General features: G+C 40.5%; 1 protein-coding gene across 4 annotated transcripts in view; it reads left to right on the forward strand.

Moving 5' to 3' along the window:
• Positions 1-21,868, forward strand: part of DHX40 (DEAH-box helicase 40) — a 45,162-nt gene that overhangs the window by 18,402 nt on the left and 4,892 nt on the right. For all 4 annotated transcript variants that reach the window (XM_033183706.1, XM_033183708.1, XM_033183709.1 and 1 more), the window contains 5 exons: positions 3,983-4,063; positions 5,990-6,147; positions 16,164-16,278; positions 16,798-16,906; positions 20,887-20,981. In XM_033183706.1, coding sequence (XP_033039597.1) covers positions 3,983-4,063; positions 5,990-6,147; positions 16,164-16,278; positions 16,798-16,906; positions 20,887-20,981 — 558 coding nt within the window. The remainder of the gene's footprint in view (positions 1-3,982; positions 4,064-5,989; positions 6,148-16,163; positions 16,279-16,797; positions 16,907-20,886; positions 20,982-21,868) is intronic.

Consider the following 21,868-nt stretch of genomic DNA (forward strand, 5'->3'; position numbering starts at 1 on the left):
CCCACTTGTTGATGGGGTTGTTTGTTTTTTTCTTGTAAATTTGTTTGAGTTCTTTGTAGGTTCTGGATATTAGCCCTTTGTCAGATGAGTAGATTGCAAAAATTTTCTCCCATTCTGTAGGTTGCCTGTTCACTCTGATGGTAGTTTCTTTTGCTGTACAGAAACTCTTTAGTTTAATTAGATCCCATTTATCAATTTTGGCTTTTGTATTGCTTTTGGTGTCTTAGACATGAAGTCCTTGCCCATGCCTATGTCCTGAGTGGTATTGCCTAGGTTTTCTTCTAGGGTTTCAGGGTTTTTATGGTTTTCGGTCTAACATTTAAGTCTTTATGAATTAATTTTTGTATAAGGTGTAAGGAAGGGATCCAGTTTCAGCTTTCTACATATGGCTAGCCAGTTCTCCCAAAACCGTTTATTAAATAGGGAATCCTTTCCCCATTTCTTGTTTTTATCAGGTTTGTCAAAGATCAGATGGTTGTAGATGTGTGGTATTATTTCTGAGGGCTCTGTTCTGTTCCCTTGGTCTATATCTCTGTTTTGTTACCAGTACCATGCTGTTTTGGTTACTGTAGCCTTGTAGTATAGTTTGAAGTCAGGTAGTGTGTTGCCTCCAGCTTTGTTCTTTTGGCTTAGGATTGGCTTGGCAATGTGGACTCTTGGTTCCATATGAACTTTAAAGTAATTTTTTCCAATTCTGTGAAGAATGTCATTGGTAGCTTGATGGGGATGGCATTGAATCTATAAATTACCTTGGGCAGTATGGCCATTTTCATGATATTGATTCTTCCTGTCCATGAGCATGGAATGTTCTTCCATTTGTTTGTATCCTCTTTTATTTTGTTGAGCAGTGGTTTGTAGTTCTCCTTGAAGAGGTCCTTCACCATCCCTTGTAAGTTGGATTCCTAGGTGTTTTATTCTCTGAAGCAATTGTGATTGGGATTTCACTCATGATTTGGTTCTGTGTTTGTTATTGGTGTATAAGAATGCTTGTGATTTTTGCAAATTGATTTTGTGTCCTGAGACTTTGCTGAAGTTGCTTATCAGCTTAAGGAGATTTTGGGCTGAGACGATGGGATTTTCTAGATATACAATCATGTCATCTGCAAACAGGGACAATTTGACTTCCTCTTTTCCTAATTGAATTCCCTTTATTTCTTTCTCCTGCCTGATTGCCCTGGCCAGAACTGCCAACACTATGTTGAATAGGAGTGGTGAGAGAGGGCATCCCTGTCATGTGCCAGTTTTCAAAGGGAATGCTTCCATTTTTTGCCCATTCAGTATGATATTGGCTGTGGGTTTGTCATAAATAGCTCTTATTATTTTGAGATACATCCCATCAATACCAAATTTATTGAGAGTTTTTAGCATGAAGGGCTGTTGAATTTTGTCAGAGGCCTTTTCTGCATCTATTGAGATAATCATGTGGTTTTTGTCATTGGTTCTGTTTATATGCTGGATTACGTTTATTGATTTGTGTATGTTGAACCACCCTTGCATCACAGGGACGAAGCCCACTTGATCATGGTGGATAAGCTTTTTGATGTGTTGCTGGATTTGGTTTGCCAGTATTTTATTGAGGATTTTTGCATCGATGTTCATCAGGGATATTGGTCTAAAATTCTCTTTTTTTGTTGTGTCTCTCCCAGGCTTTGGTATCAGGATGATGCTGGCCTCATAAAATGAGTTAGGGAGGATTCCCTTTTTTTCTATTGATTGCAGTAGTTTCAGAAGGAATGGTACCAGCTCCTCCTTGTACCTCTGGTAGAATTCGGCTGTGAATCTGTCTGGTCCTGGGCTTTTTTTGGTTGGTAGGCTGTTAATTATTGCGTCAATTTCAGAGCCTGTTATTGGTCTATTCAGAGATTCACCTTCTTCCCGGATTAGTCTTGGGAAGGGTGTGTGTGTCGAGGAATATATCCATTTCTTCTAGATTTTCTAGTTTATTTGCGTAAAGGTGTTTATAGTATTCTCTGATGGTAGTTTGTATTTCTGTGGGATTGCTGGTGTTATCCCCTTTATCATTTTTTATTGCATCTATTTGATTCTTCTCTCTTTTCTTCTTCATTAGTCTTGCTAGTGGTCTATCAATTTTGTTGATCTTTTCAAAAAACCAGCTCCTGGATTCATTGATTTTTTTGGAGGTTTTTTTGTGTCTCTATCTCCTTCAGTTCTGCTCTGATCTTAGTTATTTCTTGCTTTCTGCTAGCTTTTGAATGTGTTTGCTCTTGCTTCTCTAGTTCTTTTAATTGTGATGTTAGGGTGTCAATTTTAGATCTTTCCTGCTTTCTCTTGTGGGCATTTAGTGCTATAGATTTCCCTCTACACACTGCTTTAAATGTGTCCCAGAGATTCTGGTATATTGTGTCTTTGTTCTCGTTGGTTTCAAAGAACGTCTTTATTTCTGCCTTCATTTCGTTATTTACCCAGTAGTCATTCAGGAGCAGGTAAAACCAAGCTTTAAAATGACTAACAGATTAGAACCATGGGCAAAAATCAACAGGGTATAAATTTGAAAGGATATATCTTATATCCTGCGTTTGGGATGTACAATAGCAAATACATGTGGTAGAGAACTGAAATTATCAGATCATCACAAACTTAGTATGAGCTTATAGCTATGGCTCTGTTTAAAAAATTTGTTTTAGGCTGGGTGCGGTGGCTCACGCCTGTAATCCCAGCACTTTGGGAGGCCCAGTGGGCAGATCACGAGGTCAGGAGATCGAGACCATCCTGGCCAACATGGTGAAACCCTGTCTCTACTAAAAATACAAAAAATTGGCCGGGCGCGGTGGCTCAAGCCTGTAATCCCAGCACTTTGGGAGGCCGAGACGGGCGGATCACGAGGTCAGGAGATCGAGACCATCCTGGCTAATATGGTGAAACCCCGTCTCTACTAAAAATACAAAAAAACTAGCCGGGCGACGAGGCGGGCGCTGTAGTCCCAGCTACTCGGGAGGCTGAGACAGGAGAATGGCGGGAACCCGGGAGGCGGAGCTTGCAGTGAGCTGAGATCCGGCCACTGCACTCCAGCTGGGCGGCAGAGCAAGACTCCGTCTCAAAAAAAAAAAAAAAAAAAAAAAAATACAAAAATTAGCTGGGTGTGGTGACAGGCACCTGTAGTCCAGCTACTCAGGAGGCTGAGGCAGGAGAATGGCGTGAACCTGGGAGGCAGAGCTTGCAGTGAGCCCAGATTGCGCCACTGCACTCCAACCTGGGCAACAGAGTGAGACTCCGTCTCAAAAAAAAAAAAAAATTAAATTTAAAAAGTATTTTGAGGCCGGGTGTGGTGGCTTACGCCTGTAATCCTAGCACTTTGGGAGGCTGAGGCGGGTGGATTGCTTAAGCACTGGAGTTCAAGACCAGCCTGGGCAACATGGTGAAACCCTGTCTCTGCTAAAATACAAAAAAACTAGCCAGGCGTGGTGCTATGTGCCTGTAGTCCTAGCTACTCGGGAGGCTGAGGCAGGAGAATTGCTTGAACCTGGGAGATGGAGGTTGCAGTGCGCAGAGATCGTGCCATTGCACTCCAGCCTGGGCAAGAGAGTGAGTCTCCGTCTCCAAAAAGAAAAAAAGCATTTTAAGGTACTATTGAACAATTTATAATTTTCAGCCACTTTCAATTAATATTTCTCTACTATTTTTATAAAAGTTTGGAAAAAATTATGGAGTACAAAAAAGAGTACACTTGACATTGGCTGTGAAGGATGGGTGGGGCAGGATTAGGATAAGTAGAGAGACTAGTGAGAGTATTTCAGCTAAGGGGAGTCAAAAAGAATCACTTCTTGAAGTAGAGGAGTGTGATTCAGAAAAAAGTTATTTCCTCTTTTGCTGAATGCTGATCATGATCATAGAATTTTTTTTTAGAAAACGATGACTTGAAAAATAGAAATAAAACCTTTTAAAGAAATTTTCGTCATATCTATATAAAATCCTATCATGTTCAAGGAATGCCTCTCACTTCATATCTTATTTAAACACACAGGTTTCCCTATTTGGATCCACCTAATGAGAGACTTATTTTAGAAGCTCTTAAACAACTTTACCAGTGTGATGCTATTGACAGGTAAAAAAAAAAAGAAAAACGCACAACCAAAACAGATATTGATCTCTTTTTAAACAGGGCTCTAAATACCTTTCTCTATCAGTAGAAAATAATTTGTTTACGTTGAATGGATTGTTTTACTTGAAGTTAGAATTTGTCGTTAGTCTTTCATCACAATTCTGATTGAAAAACTAGCCTGGCGTGGTGACTCATGCCTGTAATCCCAGCACTTTGGGAGGCTGAGGTGGGTGGATCATGAGGTCAGGAGATCAAGACCATTCTGGCTAACATGGTGAAGCCCTGTCTTTACTAAAAATACAAAAACAGTATTAGCTGGGTATGGTTGCGGGTGCCTGTAGTCCCAGCTACTTGGGTGGCTGAGGCGGGAGAATGGCGTGAAGCTGGGAGGCAGAGCTTGCAGTGAGCCAAGATCGTGCCACTGCACTCCAGCCTGGGTGGCAGAGCGAGACTTCGTCTGAAAAAAGAACAAAAAGAGAGAGAAAAACTACAAGATAAAACCCCTTTTGTTTAATAAATATTGGTATTGTTTAACAAGTAATTTCTGAGTACCCTTTAGTGCCAGGCGTTATGCTAGATACATAAAAATGATAAAGGAGCCAGGGTCCTTGTTTTTATGTTTGTGTGATGGGGTAAAGTTTGATATTAATAATTATTATTCTCTTGGATGTACGTGGTGGCTCACGCCTGTAATTCCAGCACTTTGGGAGGACAAGGCGGGCAGATTGCTTGAGTCCAGTTGTTCGAGACCAGTCTGGGAAACATAGTAAAACCCATCTCCACTGAAAATACAAAAATCAGATGGTCGTGGTGGCACACACCAGTAGTCCCAGCTACTCAGGAAACTGAGTGGGAGGATCGCTTGAGCTTCAGAGGTGGGGGTTGCAGTGAGTTGAGGAGATTGCGCCATTGCACTCCAGCCTGAGGGACAGAGCAAGACCCTATCTCCAAAAAAATAAATAAATAAAAGTAAAATATAGAAAAATACAATTATTATTCTCTCATGTCTTCAAAGACATTTTCTTTCTTTTTTTTTTTTTTTTTTTTGAGACAGAGTTTTGCTCTTGTTGCCCAGGCTGGCCTGGAGTACAATGGTGCAATCTCAGCTCACTGCAATCTCCACCTCCCAGGTTCGGCGATTCTCCTGCCTCAGCCTCCGGAGGAGCTGGGATTATAAGCATGCACCACCATGCCCTGGTAATTTTTTTATATTTTGGTAGAGACAGGGTTTCACCATATTGGTCAGGCTGGTCTTGAACTCCTGACCTCAAGTGATCCACCTACCTCGGCCTCCCAAAGTGCTGGGATTACAGGTATCAGCCACCGCACTGGGCTCCTCTATGCTTTTGTAACATGTTTGTATCTTTTGTTATATTCCTTTATTCTGCCTTGTTGCTTACTGGATGTATTATAGCTTTTGACAGTAGGGATTTATCTTCGTGTTTCTCTTAGCAGTAACCACAGTATTTAATTTTTTTTGGTTTTTTTGTTTGTTTGTTTGTTTTTTGTTTTTTGAGATGGAGTCTAGCTTTGTCATTCAGGCTAGAGTGCAGGGGCACGATCTGAGCTCACTGCAACCCCTGCCTCCCGGGTTTGAGTGATTCTCCTGCCTCAGCCTCCCAAGTAGCAGGGACTACAGGTGCATGCCACCACACCCAGCTAATTTTTGTGTTTTTAATAGAAATGGGGTTTTGCCATGTTGGCCAGGCTGGTCTTGGACTCCTGACCTCAGGTGATCCACCTGCCTCAGCTTCCCAAAGTGCTGGGATTATAGGCATGAGCCACCACGCCTGGCCTAATTTTCTTGAATTGAACTTCTGGAGGTGATTGGAGGTAATGTAAATTATATCTGATTTATTCTGAATGTTGAATGTTACATTTGCACTCTCCCAATGTAGAAAGACTTAAAAACTTTTTCTTTGTGTTAAGGAGTGGCCATGTCACCAGATTGGGTTTGTCTATGGTGGAGTTTCCTTTGCCTCCACATCTGACATGTGCAGTAATAAAAGCTGCTTCCCTGGATTGTGAAGATCTACTACTTCCAATAGCAGCAATGTTGTCTGTGGAAAACGTCTTCATTAGACCTGGTAAGATGTTTATTTTAAGTTGTGTTTTTTAAAATTAATAAACTTGGCCGGGCACGGTGGCTCACGCCTGTAATCCCAGCACTTTGGGAGGGCAAGGAGGGTGGATTGCTTGAGGTCAGGAGTTGGAAGACCAGCATGACCAACATGGTGAAACCCTGTCTCTACTAAAAAAAAAAAAAAAGAAAAAATGCAATTAAAAAAATTACTAGAGTTTATGTTTTAGAGAATTTTTAAGTTTACAGAAAAATTGAGTAGAAAATACAAAGAGTTCACATTCATCCCCTCAACCTCCCACAGCAATTTATCCTATTAACATCTTTCATTTGTGTGACACATAAGTTGCAATTGGTGAGCCAATATTGACACATTATTATTAACTAAAAGGATCACCGTTTGTGCTATATGGTTTTAGCTGGGATTACAGGCATGTGCCATCATGCCTGGCTAATTTTGTATTTTTAGTAAAGACGTAGTTTCTCCATGTTAGCCAGGCTGATCTCGAACTCCTGACCTCAGGTGATCTGCCTGCCTTGGCCTCCCAAAGTGCTGGGATTACAGGCATGAGCCAGCTCGCCTCAGCCTCCCGAGTAGCTGGGACTACAGGCACCCGCCACAATGCCTGGCTAATTTTTTGTATTTTTAGTAGAGACGGGGTTTCACTGTGTTAGCCAGGATGGTCTCAATCTCCTGACCTTGTGATCCGCCTGCCTTGGCCTCCCAAAGTGCTGAGATTACAGGCATGAGCCACTATGCCTGGCCCTTGCTGGGATTTTAATTGGGATTGTGTTGTAATTAAGATAGATCAAGTTGCGAAGAAATGACATCTTGACAGTATTGTCTTCCTATCCATGTACGTGGAATATCTCTTCATTTATTTAGACTGCCAGTAATTCTCTAAGCATTTACTGAGGGTTTACCGTGCCTTAGCCCTAGGACAGAAAACTAAGGATAAACAAGTTTTGTTGTTGTTGTTTTTGAGACGGAGTTTCACTCTTGTTGCCCAGGCTGCAGTGCAATGGTGTCATCTCAACTCACTGCAACTTCCTCCTCCCAGGTTCAAGTGATTCTCCTGCCTCAGCCTCCCAAGTGCTGGGATTATAGGCATGTGCCACCATGCCCGGCTAATTTTTGTATTTTTAGTAGAGATGGGGTTTCACCATGTTCGTCAGGCTGGTCTCAAACTCCTGAACTCAGGTGATCCGCCCACCTCGGCCGTGGGATTACAGGCATGAGCTACCACACCCAGCCCGGATAAACAAGTTTTATATTTTGTTATCCTTTAAGTTAGTTTTTTGGCACAAAGAATATATAATGTTCCTGGCCGAGAGTTAATTTCCTTTCATTAGTAAAGGAAGATAGTGCTTTTATAGGACATTAGTAATACACTAATCTTTTTTTTTTTTTTGTAGGATCAAAAGAAAAGGTAGTTTAGCCCTTGCATCCTTAGAGAATTCTTTTGAAGTTTCCATGTCTTTAAACTTCTGCTTCTTTGTTTTCTTGGTGTGTCAGTATAGGACACAATTTAATTTGACGTATGTTAGATTTGTTTTCATGCAGTGGAATAATTTTTTCTTTCAAGGAGCTTCCAAGTGAACAGTATACCTTGTCTGCAGGCAGACAATAGAATGTGTTAGCTCACTGACTTTATCCCTTTGTAGGCTGGAAGTGTCGGTTCCAGATTAATTTATTATTGCCATGATTATAATGGAGGATACATTTTTCTATAAAAATACTCTAATCAGTGTACTATTTCAAATAGATTGCAATCTTTTTTTTTTTTTTAATTTAAAACATTTTTAAATTTTATTGTGATAAGGTCTCACTGTGTTGCCCAGGCTAGAATGCAGTGGCGTGATCTTGGCTCATTGCAACCTCTGCCTCCCAGGCTCAAGTGATCCTCCCATCTCAGCCTCCTGAGCAGCTGGGACCACAGGTGCTTGCTACTATGCCTGGCTAATTTTTTGTATTTTTGTAGAGATGGGATTTCACTCTGTTGCCCAGGCTGGTCTCGAACTCCTGAGCTCAAGTGACCCACCAGCCTTGGCTTCTTAAAGTGCTGAGATTACAGGTGTGAGCCATTACACCTAGCAGTTGCAGTCTGAAGTGTCAGAATTTTAATTCTAGTAATATTCCTAATTGCAATCTTTTGTTCTAATAAAATGCTGTGTAAAAATAAGTAATGTTAACTGGTTTTCATGAGGTAGTATCAGAGCTAAAAATACCGGTGGGCACAGTGATATCCCAGCTCCTTGGGAGACTGAGGTGGGATGATTGCTTGAGCCCACAAAATTAGGGCCAGCCTGGGCAACCCCATCTCTAATAAGAAATCAAAAAATAGGCCAGGTGTGCTGGCTCATACTTGTAATCCCAGCACTTTGGGAGGCTGAGGCAGGTGGATCACCTGAGGTCAGGAGTTTGAGACTAGCCTGGCTGACATGGTGAAACCCTGTCTCTACTAAAAATATAAAAATTAGCCAGGCGTGGCGTGCACCTGTGTTCCCAGCTACTGGGGAGGCTGAGGCAGGAGAATTGCTTGAATCCAGGAGATGGAGGTTGCAGTGAGTTGAGATCGTGGCACTGCACTCCAACCTGGGTGACAGAGTGAGACTCCATCCCCAAAAAGAAAGACAGAAAGAGAGAGAGAGAAGCTAAAATATTTCAAAACCTATTACAGAGTATTGAACTATTGAGTGCAGAGTTCTGTCTAGCTCCACTACTACCTAATTATCTGACCATGGCCCTAGCTTTTCTGGATTTCATTTTTCATTTGTAAAACCAAGAAGTTGAATTAAGGAGACCTACTGTAATAGTCTTTTAAGGCTAGAAAAAGAAAAATGTTTTTTCCATGTTGGAATATTTAAATAGATAAAATCAGTCTGGTGTTAGCCTTTTTTGGGTGACATTTATTCTTACATAATTTCAAATAAGAATAACAAAGGAATTCCTTAATACCTTCTATGCAGTTTCAGCAGTTTTTAACATTTTACTCCCTTTGCTTTATTATTCTGTCTCCCTCTATATGTGTATGTATAAATGGATTTTTTTCTTTTTCTGAATCGTTTAAGAATAAATTGGAAGCATTGTGCTCCGTTACCACAAAACATTTACATCTATATTAGGCAAGAACAAGGGCAATCTCTCATTTAACCATAGTACATTAATCAGAATTAAGAAATGGTTTTGTTTTGTTTGAGAGAGAGTCTCACTCTGTTGCTCAGGCGGGAGTGCAGTAGTGGGATCATGGCTCACTGTAGTCTTGACCTCCCGGGCTCAAGCAATTCTCCCACCTCAGCCTCCTTAGTAGCTGGGACCACATGCATATGCTACCCTGCCTGGCTAATTTTTAAAACTTTTTTTGTAGAGATAAGGTCTCGCCGTGTTGCCCAGGTTGGTCTCAAACTCCTAGGCTCAAGCAGTCCTCCTGCTTTGGTCTCCTAAAGTGCTGGGTTTACAGGTATGAGCCACTATGCCCAGCCTAAAGTTCGGAAATTTAACTTTGATACAATATTACTATCTAATCCAGAATCCATATTGAAATTGTCCATTTTCCCTAGAATCTACAGAAAGTAGTTTGAGAAATGGTAAGTTATAGTACTGTGAAAAACAACCCTATATAACTACAGTTTGATATTTGTTTACAGTTAATTTTAGGTAAAATTTGCATATAGTGAAATGCATACATTTTATGTGTATAATTCAATGAGTTGTGTAAAATGCTTATACCTGTGTAACCCAAGCCCTGTCACTATATAGAACATTTTTGTCACTCTAGCAAGTTCCCTCAGTGCCACTTCTTAGTCAGGTATCACTCTACCTACCTTTGGTTAAACACTTTTCTTATTTTTTTCTGATTAGTTTGCCTCTTCTGAAACTTCATATAAATAGAATTTTTTTTTTTTTTTTGAGACAGAGTCTTGCTCTGTCATCCAGGCTGGAGTGCAGTTGCACAATCTCGGCTCACTGCAACCTTCACTTCCTGGGTTCAAGCAGTTGTCCTGCCTCAGCCTCTCAAGTAGCTGGGATTATAGGCACCCGACACCATGGCTGGCTAATTTTTGTATTTTCAATAGAGACGATGTTTCGCTGTGTTGGCCGGGCTGGTCTCGAACTCCTGACCTCAGGTGATCCATCAGCGTCGGCCTCAGCCTCCCAAAGTGCTGGGATTACAGGTGTGAGCCACCGTGCCCAGCCCAAAACTTCATATAAATAGAATTATACACTCTCTTGTGTGTGACTTCTTTTGGTCAACATAATGTATGTTAGGTTTATTCATATTGTTGTATGTATGAATACTTTATTATTTTTATTGTTGACTAGTATTCCACTTTAGGAACATACAGTTGTGCATTATCCTGTTGATGGACATTTTTTTTTTTTTTGAGACGGAGTCTCACTCTGTCACCCAGGCTGGAGTGCTGTGGCTGGATCTCAGCTCACTGCAAGCTCTGCCTCCCGGGTTCACGCCATTCTCCTGTCTCAGCCTCCCGGGTAGCTGGGACTACAGGCTCCACCACGTCGCTCGGCTAGTTTTTTGTATTTTTTAGTAGAGACGGGGTTTCACCGTGTTAGCCAGGATGGTCTCGATCTCCTGACCTCGTGATCCGCCCGTCTCGGCCTCCCAAAGTGCTGGGATTACAGGCTTGAGCCACCGCGCCCGGCTGATGGACATTTGAATTGTTTCTTGTTTAGTTCTATTTTTGAGTAAAGTTGTTTTGAACATTCTTGCACAAAACTTTTGTAGGTGTTTATTTTCATTTCTCTTAGATAAGGTAAATACCTAAGAAAGAAATTTGCTGTGCCATTGAGTAGGTATATGTGAACCTTTAAGAAACTGCCAATCTTTTCCCTAAATAGTTGTACCATTTAAAAATCCCATCAGCAATGTTTGAGAGTACAGCTTGCACTAAACACCCTTCTAAACATTTGGTATTGCCAGTCACTTTTATTTTACACATTCTATTATGTACCTCTTTGTGGTTTTAATTTGCATTTTCCTGATAACTAATAATGTTGAGCACTTTTTCATGTGCTTATTGGCCATTTATCTGTCTTCCTTTGTGATATGTCTGTTGAAATATTTTGCCCATGTCTTTTTGAGATGGAGTCTCACTGTGTCGCCCAGGCTGGAGTGCAGTGGCATGATTTTGGCTCACTGCAACCTCTGCCTCCCGGGTTCAAGCAATTCTCCTTCCTCAGCCTCCCAAGTAGCTGGGATTACAGTCTTGCATCCCCATGCCCGGCTAATTTTTGTAATTTTAGTAGAGATGAGGTTTCGCCATGTTGGCCAGGCTGGTCTCAAACTCCTGACCTCAGGTGGTCCTCCTGCCTTGGCCTCCCAAAGTGCTGGGATTACACGTGTGAGCCACCATGCCCAGCCCCTTGTCTTAAATTTTAAAATAAACTTTAATTCATGGATTCTTTCTTCTGCCAGCCCAAATCTACTGTTGAGTCCCTCTATGGCAGTTTTCATTTTGTTTTTTGTCCTTGTCAACTCTAGTGGTCAGTCAGTGATTCGTCGGAGGTTGTACCTAAGCCTTTTAATTTAAGCCAGTGATGTTTTCACCTTTTACTGTTGAATCTGTGTTTGTGGTTTGGAGACTACTTTCATGGTTGAGGGAGCTGATAAATTTGTACTGTGTTCAGCCAAAGAGTAGAGGCTCAGATGTTCTTTCTCTGTCTCAGAAGGCTCAGCTTTGGGCATGAGAACAGTCTTCTAGAACACCAGGAAGACTATGCTCTTAGCAGGTCTCTCTTTCCTTCACCAATTTCTCCATTGAATTTTTAACTGGTCTGTCTCTATTGGTGTCACAGCACAGTGGTTAGTCACCACTGATTGGTAGCTGCTGGCTCTGTTGTTTTTGACAGTGCCCAGGGCATAAATTGCTCTATAGTCTTGATCCAAATAAAGTTGGGCACCTCGGCAGGGGCAAGGTACTGCCAGTCTTTGATAATCCTTTCCCCATCCTTTCCCGGAAACAATCTCTGTGCTATGAAGCAGGAGGTAGAGAGGGTGGTGGTGGTAATGGGGGCCTGTTATTCACTGGCTATCCTATCTGGGTCCTCCCTAAATAGCAGAAGCTTGGGGTTGGGGAGTTAGGAGCTGATACTGCGGCTCACTTTGCATCTTCATCAGCACAAAGCCTTGTGAGATGCAATCTCTGGATGTTCACTGGTTACAAACATACAAACCTGGAATAGCTCTAGGAAACTGGGAGTAGTGGGAACTACCACTGAGCTGCTGAACCCAGTGGAACAACTCTTCTGCAACACAGAGCTGTGGGGAATAGAGGACTGCGTAAGCTGTCATTAGCTGTTACGCTTTGATCTTCCCTACCGAGTAGCATTTAGGAGTCAGGGAAAGGTTGCCACTTTCAGGCTGCCCTGAAGGCTTTTGCATAGCCCTTCCACACACATAGCTGTGGAGGTTGGGGCCTTCTTCCTACTGTCCTTACTGAATTCCATAGATTAGGCTTGTCTTAAGCTTTTTAATCAATCTCCAGAGACTTTGAATGATTGTCTTTGGTAATTTTGGCTAGTTTAATAGATGTCTCTCTAGAAAAGAAGTTTTACCTAACTCCTCACACTACCATTCCCAATACAGTTGACGCTTGAACACACAGGTTTGAACTGTGGAGGTTTACTTATTTGTAGATTCTTTCTTTCTTTCTTTTTTTGAGACAGAATTTCGCTCTTGTTGCCCAGGTTGGAGTGCAATGGCACAATCTCGACTCACTGCAACCTCCACCTCCCAGGTTCAGGTGATTCTCCTGCCTCAGCCTCCCAAGTAGCTGAGATTACAGACATGCACCACCATGCCCGGCTAATTTTGTATTTTTAGTAGAGATGCGGTTTCTCCATGTTGGTCAGGCTGGTCTCGAACTTCCAACCTCAGGTGATCCTCCTGCCTTGACCTCCCAAAGTGCTGGGATTACAAGTGTGAGGCACGTGCCCGGCCAGTTTTTTCAATAAATATATTGGAAAAGTTTTCAGAGATTTGTGACACTTTGAAAAAACTCACAGATGAACTCCATAGCCTGGAAATATCAAAAAAAATTAGGAAAACATATGTCATGAAAACAAAATATGTGTAGGAAATGCTGCGGGATAATTAAGGAATCAGAGAGACTGAGGGGTTGAGGAGGAATTACTTAATTATTTAGGTGCACCGACTCAGTTGGATTAACATCCAAAGGACTGAGCCCTGAACAAAGAGTCGAGCTACCTTTTAAGCATTTTGTGGGGTGGCGGGGAGATCTGTGCAGGGGGAGGCATATTACAGAAGCGAGAAACAAAGACAGTTATTTAATTAAGACATGCATTACTTTATTTCTTACTTTTCAAGGAACAACATGTTTTACGACTTCAGATTATCTGTCTAGTGACCTTACGGCTGCACAGGTGGAGAAACGGAGTCTTCACAATGCCTGGGAATAGGAGAGATAAGGCTCACTAGCCACAGAGAGAAAAACAGTCAGTTAATTTTAAAGGACTCCAGTTCTTTCTCTTCCCCAGGGGGAAGTAGGTTTTCTTACATACAGCTGAGTTTTTGCTTATACAGTCTTTAATTTCTTTTAATTCCTGTTCCAGTAATAGTCTGTTTTATAATTTACTACCGTAAAATATATACAAATCTATTATAAAAAGTTAAAATTTATCAAAAATGCATGCAAACACAGACTGCATGGTGCCATGATTCTAGGGATTCCAGGAGGCACTGACTCATAGGTAGGCTTGCCTCCTAGTGTTGAGAGCCAGGATGGGGTCGATGCTGGAGTCTAGTGCAGTTTGGTTTTTGGCATGATATCTTCTGGGGGATGGCAGTTAGGTGCTTGAAATGATATATTTTGGGTTAAAAATTAGTATCCCTGGCTGGCGTGTTGGCTCAAACCTATAATCCCAGCACTCTGGGAGGCTGGGGTGTGTGAATCACCTGAGGTCAGGAGTTCAAGGCCAACCTGGCCAACATTGTGAAACCCCATCTCTACTAAAAAATTTAAAAATTATTTGGGTGTGGTGGTGTGTGCCTGTAGTCCCAGCTGCTTGGGAGGCTGAGACAGGAGAGTTGCTTGAACTTGGGAGGTGGATGTTGCAGTGAGCCAAGATTGCACCACAGCACTCCAGCCTGGGCAACATAGTGAGACTCTGTCTCAAGAAAACAAAACAAAACAAAAGAAAATCAAAAAACAAAATTAGTATCCCTGAGCAGTTCAAGAAATGGAGATTAATAATCACTTATATATTTTCCTTACCAGGGTCATTTGTATGGTCTGAGATAAATCATATTTTTTTTTTTGTTTCTAGCTGCTTCATTCAGTTGTTACCTAGGTAACAGTTGGAAGCTACTTAAAACATGAGATAGAAGACTTTATACCTTCATCAGTGTTTTCTTTAATCAAATTGTTTTCCTCCTAGTAACAGGAACTGCTGCTTTGCAGATTCACATTGTATTCTATAGTAAGTGCTGCTCCCTGGAATCAGGCAACATTGTGCCTCTGCTAAATCTAGCTGTGATAAGTATAGGGAATAGGAATTGTGGTGTGACGTGTTAGATTGAAGGAAGGATCCCTATGCAGTTTTGAAAAAATGGGACTCTGAAAGATTAGCCCTGGATAAAGTGCTATATGGGGAATTTGGGCAATCAGAGAGCACATCAGTCCTGAATGGGGTCAGGGGAAGTGGTATCAAAGTCAGTAACAGATAAATCTCAAAAACATAATGTTGAGCAAGGGAAAACAGACATATCAAGTACGTATTATATGATTCATTTATACAAAGGTTAAAAATGGGCAAAATCCATCTGTAGGATTAGAAGTCAGGATATAGTTACTCTTGTGGAAGGGAATGGGTAGTTACTCGAAGGAGGGCATAAAGGGGGGCTGCTGAGATGCTGGTGATACTGTTTGTTGATCTGGGTACATTGGTATGTTATGTTTGTGAATATTAATTGAGCTACACACTTACGTCCTGTGTAATTTTCTGTATGCATGTTATACTTCAATATTACATTAAAAAAGAAAATGTTCATAGTAGGTCAGTTCTGCATATATGGAGATCATGTCTAATTGCCCACAATTGGGAATTGGATAAATAAGAACTGGTTAAATTGTGTTATGTTCCCCATACTCCTGGGCAATACCGTATCATTTTTTTTTTTCTTTAGACAAGGTTTCACTCTGTTACCCAGGCCAAAGTGCAGTGATGTGATCACAGCTCACTGTAGCCTCAACCTCCTAGGCTCAAGTGATCCTCCCACCTCAGCCTCCTGAGTAGCTGGGACTACAGGCGTGCATCACCATTCCTGGCTTATTTTTGTAGTTTTTGTAGAGACAGGATCTTGCTTTGTTGCCTAGACTTGTCTTGACCTCTTGGGCTCAATTGATCCACTTGCCTTGGCCTTTCAAATTGCTGGGATTACAGGCGTAAGCTACCACACCTGACCCTATATTGCTATTTTTGAGAATGAATAATTCTATATGTACTGATATGGAGCTGTTATTAAATGAATAAACATTTTCAGATTATATACTCCATTTATAGAAAAATGAAACACTATGTACATATGCTTGTATATACATAGAAATTACCTGGAAGGACACACACTAAATAATGAACAGTAGTTAGCCTTGAAGATTGTTTTATGGGTAGTGTGACTGGGGAACATTGAACTTTCACATAATTTTTTTTATACCATTACATTTCTTTTTTTTAACTGTAAGCATGGATTACTCTTATAACAAAACTAATTTAAAAAGTAAATTACAAATACTATTTTAAAAAGACAAATAGATTGGGAGAAATAATATTGTTATTCAGGTAAAATCTCCAAAGTGATATTAAAAGAAAAAAAGGAATTGTGGGAGAAATTAGAGCTTCCCAAGAGGAGTTAAGCAGAGTTAATATAGTTCCACCTTACTTCACCCCAGAGGATGAGGCAGATTTTAATAAGTTTTTGAAAACAAAGTGATTGTAGGCACTTACTGTAAAGTATAACTGAATTGCCTGTCCAATTCTTTTAGTTGATCCAGAGTACCAGAAGGAAGCAGAACAGAGACATCGAGAATTGGCAGCTAAAGCTGGAGGATTTAATGACTTTGCAACTTTAGCTGTCATCTTTGAACAATGCAAATCAAGGTATGTAAGGTAGTCCTTTGTCCTGGAAAATGTCAATTTGATGTATGGTTCCAGTACGTACTTACATGGCTTGTGACACTAAAGTTCAGTGAAGATGATACTGACTTCAAGGTATTTTGAATTTCAGTGAAGTTATCTATGTCAGATGACTGTTGCTTAGTAGGCGTTTATTATATAATATTGATTCTCTTCTTTTCTCCTCAAACCTTTCCTGAAAATGACCTTATAGAATTTTACTTCTATATAGGTAGCCTACATTAAAAAATGATTGAATATTTGTTATTGCATATATAAGTAAAGAAATTCATTTACAAATTATTTTTTAATTTAGTCAGGGGCACCCTCATTAATTTAATTGTTTTTTTCAAATTTCCTAAAATTTTTTTTAGTACTTGGACAGGTCTCCTGAAGGAACTGACAGTTGTTTATGGGTTTCCACTTTTGTAATAGAAATGAGAATTTTAGATTGTCTTTTACTTAGGGAAGATATTTTAAAGATACCAGTTTTTTGTTTTGCAGTGGAGCTCCAGCTTCATGGTGCCAAAAACACTGGATTCATTGGAGGTGCTTATTTTCTGCATTTCGTGTGGAAGCTCAACTTCGAGAACTAATCAGGAAGCTTAAACAGGTGATTGCCGTAATTTTTTTTTTCTTGAGTAGCATTTTGGACCTAAAATATTTCATATTGAATTTTCATTGAAGTACATTAGCACCCTTTCTATTCTACCACCCTTCCTTTCTGTTTGTTTCTATGTACAGCCATCTCCCTGACCCCATGAAAGATTCCTAGTAGTAATAAAAGAGTTGTATGTGCAGAAATGAAGATATTTAAAAATTGCTTTCCTGATGTATAATTGACGTGCAATAACCTACACATATTTAAGGTATACACTTTGATGAGTTTTGATGTGTTATCAAGATAATGGGACATATCCATCATCTCCCAGTTTTCTCATTCCCCTGCTTTTTTTTTTTTTTTTGAGGCGGAATCTCAGTCTGTCACCCAGGCTGAAGTGCAGTGGCATGATCTTGGCTCACTGCAATCTCCGCCTCCTAGGTTTAAGCAATTCTCCTGCCTCAGCCTCCCAAGTAGCTGGGATTACAGGCTTGCATCAACATGCCCAGCTAATTTTTGTAGTTTTAGTAGAGACGGGGTTTTGCCATGTTGGCCAGGCTGGTCTCAACGAACTCCTGACCTCAAGTGATCCACCTGCCTTGGCCTCCCAAAATGCTGGGGTTACGGGCATAAGCCACTGCACCTGGCCTCATTCCCTTTCATAATCCATTGTGTCACCTAGCAGGCCTTCCTGCCTCACCTACTCGGGTAACCACTGATCTGCTTTCTGTCATTATACAGTAAGTCCTCACTTAATGTCATCAGTAGTTTCTTGGAAACTGTGACTTTAAGCAAAATGATATACAGCAGGCCCTAGAAAAATACTGGTTTATTCACCATTAACACTGATGAGAAAAAAAAAAAAATCTTTTTTTTTTTTTTTTTAAAGTTTTATATTGCTTTTATTTGACACATAATAATTGTACATATTTATGGGGTATGGTGTGATGTTTTGATACATGCATGCAATGTGTAACAATTGAATTAGGGTAATTAGCATATCCATCACCTCAAACACATGTCATTTATTTGTGGTGAAAACATTCAAAATCCTGTCTTCAGATATTTTGAAATATATAATACATCATTGTTAACTATAGTCACTCTATTGTAAAATGGAACACCAGAACTTATTCCTCTAACTGTAACTTTGTATTTGTTGACCAACACCTCCCAATCCCGTGTTCCTCCTCCCCTCTCTAACTTTGTTTTTTTTTTTTTTTTTTATTATACTTTAAGTTCTAGGGTACATGTGCATGACGTTTATATCATGTATAACTCCCCAATGCAATCCCTCCCTCCTCCCCCCTCCCCATGATAGGCCCCAGTGTGTGATGTTCCCCTTCCCGAGTCCAAGTGATCTCATTGTTCAGTTCCCACCTATGAGTGAGAACATGCGGTGTTTGGTTTTCTCTTCTTGTGATAGTTTGCTAAGAATGATGGTTTCCAGCTGCATCCATGTCCCTACAAAGGATGCAAACTCATCCTTTTTTATGGCTGCATAGTATTCCATGGTGTATATGTGCCACATTTTCTTAATCCAGTCTGTCACAGATGGACATTTGGGTTGATTCCAAGTCTTTGCTATTGTGAATAGTGCCGCAATAAACATACGTGTGCATGTGTCTTTGTAGTAGAGTAATTTATAATCCTTTGGGTATATACCCAGTAGTGGGATGGCTGGGTCATATGGTACATCTAGTTCTAGATCCTTGAGGAATCGCCATACTGTTTTCCATAATGGTTGAACTAGTTTACAATCCCACCAACAGTGTAAAAGTGTTCCTATTTCTCCACATCCTCTCCAACACCTGTTGTTTCCTGACTTCTTAATGATTAAAAAATCTTTAAAATTTTGCTTAACTTTGCAGTTTTTAAGAACTTATTGACATTGAGGACTTACTGTATATAAGTTTGCATTTGCTAGCATCTTACATAAATGGAATCAAACAGTATATGCTCTTTTTTTGTCTGGCATCTTTTACTCATGATTATTAGTTTTTCAATTTACATATCTTATTTTGGTAAAATATTTAATATAAAATTTACCTCTACTGGGCATTGGTGATTCACCCTTGTAATCCCAATGCTTTGGGAGGCCAAAGTGGGAGGACCACTTGAGGCCAGGAGTTCAAGACCAGCCTGAGAAACAGTGAGACCCTGTCTCTACAAAAAATTAAAATAATTAGCTGGTTGTGTTGGCACACACCTGTAGTGTTGGCTACTCAGGAGGCTGAGGCAGAAGGATCACTTGAGCCCAGGAGTTCGAGGTTGCAGTGAGGTATCTGCTACCACACTCTAGCCTGGGCAACAGAGCAACACCCTGTCTCAAAAAAAAATTTTTTTTTACTGTTTTTATGTGTACAGGTCAGTGTACACTTAAAACATTCACAATGTTATACAACCCTTACCACTTCTCCATCTCCAGAACTTTTTTTATCATCCCATACTATAATAAAACTCCATAACCATTCAACAATAACTCCCCATTCCCGACAGGGCATGGTAGCTCACGCCTATAATTCTAGTACTGTGGGAAGCCGAGGTGGGGAGATCACTTGAGCCCAGCAAGTTTGAGACTAGCCTGGGCAACACAGCGAGACCTTGTCTCTACTAAAAAAAAAAAAAAAAAAATTAGCCAGGGGTTGTGTCACACACCTGTAGTCTCAACTACTCAGTAGGCTGCGGTAGAGGATTGCTTGAGCCTAGGAGATCCAGGCTACAGTGAGCTGTGATCACAGAACTTCACTCCGGCTTGGGTGACGGAGTAATACCTTGACTCAAAACAAAAATAAAAAAACGTACCCATTATCTTCTTTCTCCAACCTCTGGAAACCACTGTTATACTTTCTCTTCTTGCTGCGAATGTTTTCTGTTTGCCTTGTCTTCAAGTTCATTAATCTTTTCTCCTGCAGTGTCGAGTCTAATCTGCCATTAATCCCATCTAGTATATTTGTCATCTCAGGTGTTGTATTTTCATCTCCACATGTTGGATTTCAGTCTTTAAATTTTTACATTTTATTTTTCAGGTCTCTACTCTTTGAACATACGTAATCCAGCTATACAGAAAATTATAATAAAATATAATTAAATCTGTGTCAGTTCTAGGTTGATTTTGATTGATGTTCTCATTATGGATTGTGTTTTTTTGCTTTACATCATACCTGATAATTTTTCAGCGGATGCCAAACATTATGATTTTCACCTTGTTGGGTGCTGGGTATTTTTGTGTTCTAGTTACTTGGAAATGGGCTTTGGTCTTTCTTTTTGGGTCTTGCTTGCATGATTTGTTAGGTGGAATCAGAGCAGTGCTCAGTGCAGGGCTAGTTATTTCCCTCTACTGAGGCAAGGCCCATCTGAGTACTCTTCCTAACATCACATGAATTATTGTGGTGTAGTATTTTCATGTGGCTTATAGGAATAGGCACCATTACTAGCCCTGTGAAAACACCATGCTCTTACTTCTTATCCTTTTAAGCGGTTCTTTTCTTGGGCTGGTAGTTTCCTCACATTCATGTGTTAATCACTATTCAGCTCAACACTTGAGGAGGACAGTCTGCATCTCTCTGGAGTTGTGTCTTTGTGCACTTCTCTTCTTTCCTGAACTCTTGGTCTGTGAACTCTAGCCATGTTGGTCTTCCTGGACTCCCAGCTTTGTCTCCCTAACCCAGGAAGTTCTCTGAGTTCCATTTGGGCTTCACTTCCCTGTATCTTGGTCTACAGTCTTTCTTAAGGCTGAAGTTGGGGCAGTTGTTGGGCATACTGCATTTTTTTCCTGTCTCTGTCCTTTATTGCCTGATATTATAGTGTTTTGGAAATCATTATTTCATATATTTTGTCCATTTTTTTTGTTTTAGGTGGAAGGGTAAATCTGGTCTCTCTTAATCTATGTTGGCCAGAAACAGAGGTCTTTAGAAATGGGGGTTTTTCAAAATAAAAGATTATTTCAAATTGTACTATGAGATTTACCACTCTGTATATTCTTTTTACAGCAAAGTGATTTCCCAAGAGAGACCTTTGAAGGCCCTAAACATGAAGTACTACGAAGGTGTCTTTGTGCAGGCTATTTCAAAAATGTAGCTCGAAGGTAAGCAGTAAGGACTTGAGAGATGGATCAAGATATAATACTGTATTTGACTAACTATAATATTGGACTATTTAATATTAAACATTGAATATTTGATTTAAGCTCTGTGATGATTATGATGTGAATTACAATGACCAGGGACAGCTGCAGTGGCTCAGAATGTGGTATTAGAGCTCAAGTAGGGTAGGAGGGGTATGTTTGTAGGGTGGCTGTCCAGCATGGGTTATCTTCACTTAAGGTAAGTAACAAGAGTTTTCTTACAGAGGGCTGGCCCTGTGTATAGTGTGAAAGCCAAGTAGGTTGAGGGTAGCATCCCTGAGGAAGGGTAGCTTGGCATGGAGTGTTAGGGCTTGAGCAAGGGTGGGGAGGGGTTATTTGGTTTGGGGCATCAGTCTGAGTATAATGAGGAAGGCATCTTTATAGATAAAGGGGTAACAGTGATGGTGATGGAGATTCATTAAATACAGAGGAATTGATCACATAACTCTGTAAGTGATAATGGTGAAGTGAGTTAGAAATACCGAAAGTGAGAAACTAGGAATGATCTCTGTGCTGTTGGATTGAAATTTCAGAGTATCATTATGAAGTTATGCATTTCATTATAGATGGATGCATGGATGGACACTGGAATAAAAATAGATGTTAGTGGGTGTATATATGTGTATTTGTATGTATGTAAATATTTATACGTATATATGCCCTAGCTCTGAGATAATAACAATGAATAGACGTAGTGCCCAGATCTTGACTTGGGACATCCATCTGCCACTTAAAGGAATCGGGGGTCTTTGGAGAAATGGGACTGGGAAAATCCAAGATGAGCCCAGAACATCTTATTTTGCCAGCTAGTAAAGAAGTGATTACCAAAGGTTGAGGCTATGTCAGAA

The sequence above is a fragment of the Trachypithecus francoisi genome, unplaced genomic scaffold (assembly GCF_009764315.1).
Source record: "Trachypithecus francoisi isolate TF-2019V2 unplaced genomic scaffold, Tfra_2.0 Lachesis_group20, whole genome shotgun sequence".
In the NCBI taxonomy this organism is placed as follows: domain Eukaryota; kingdom Metazoa; phylum Chordata; class Mammalia; order Primates; family Cercopithecidae; genus Trachypithecus; species Trachypithecus francoisi.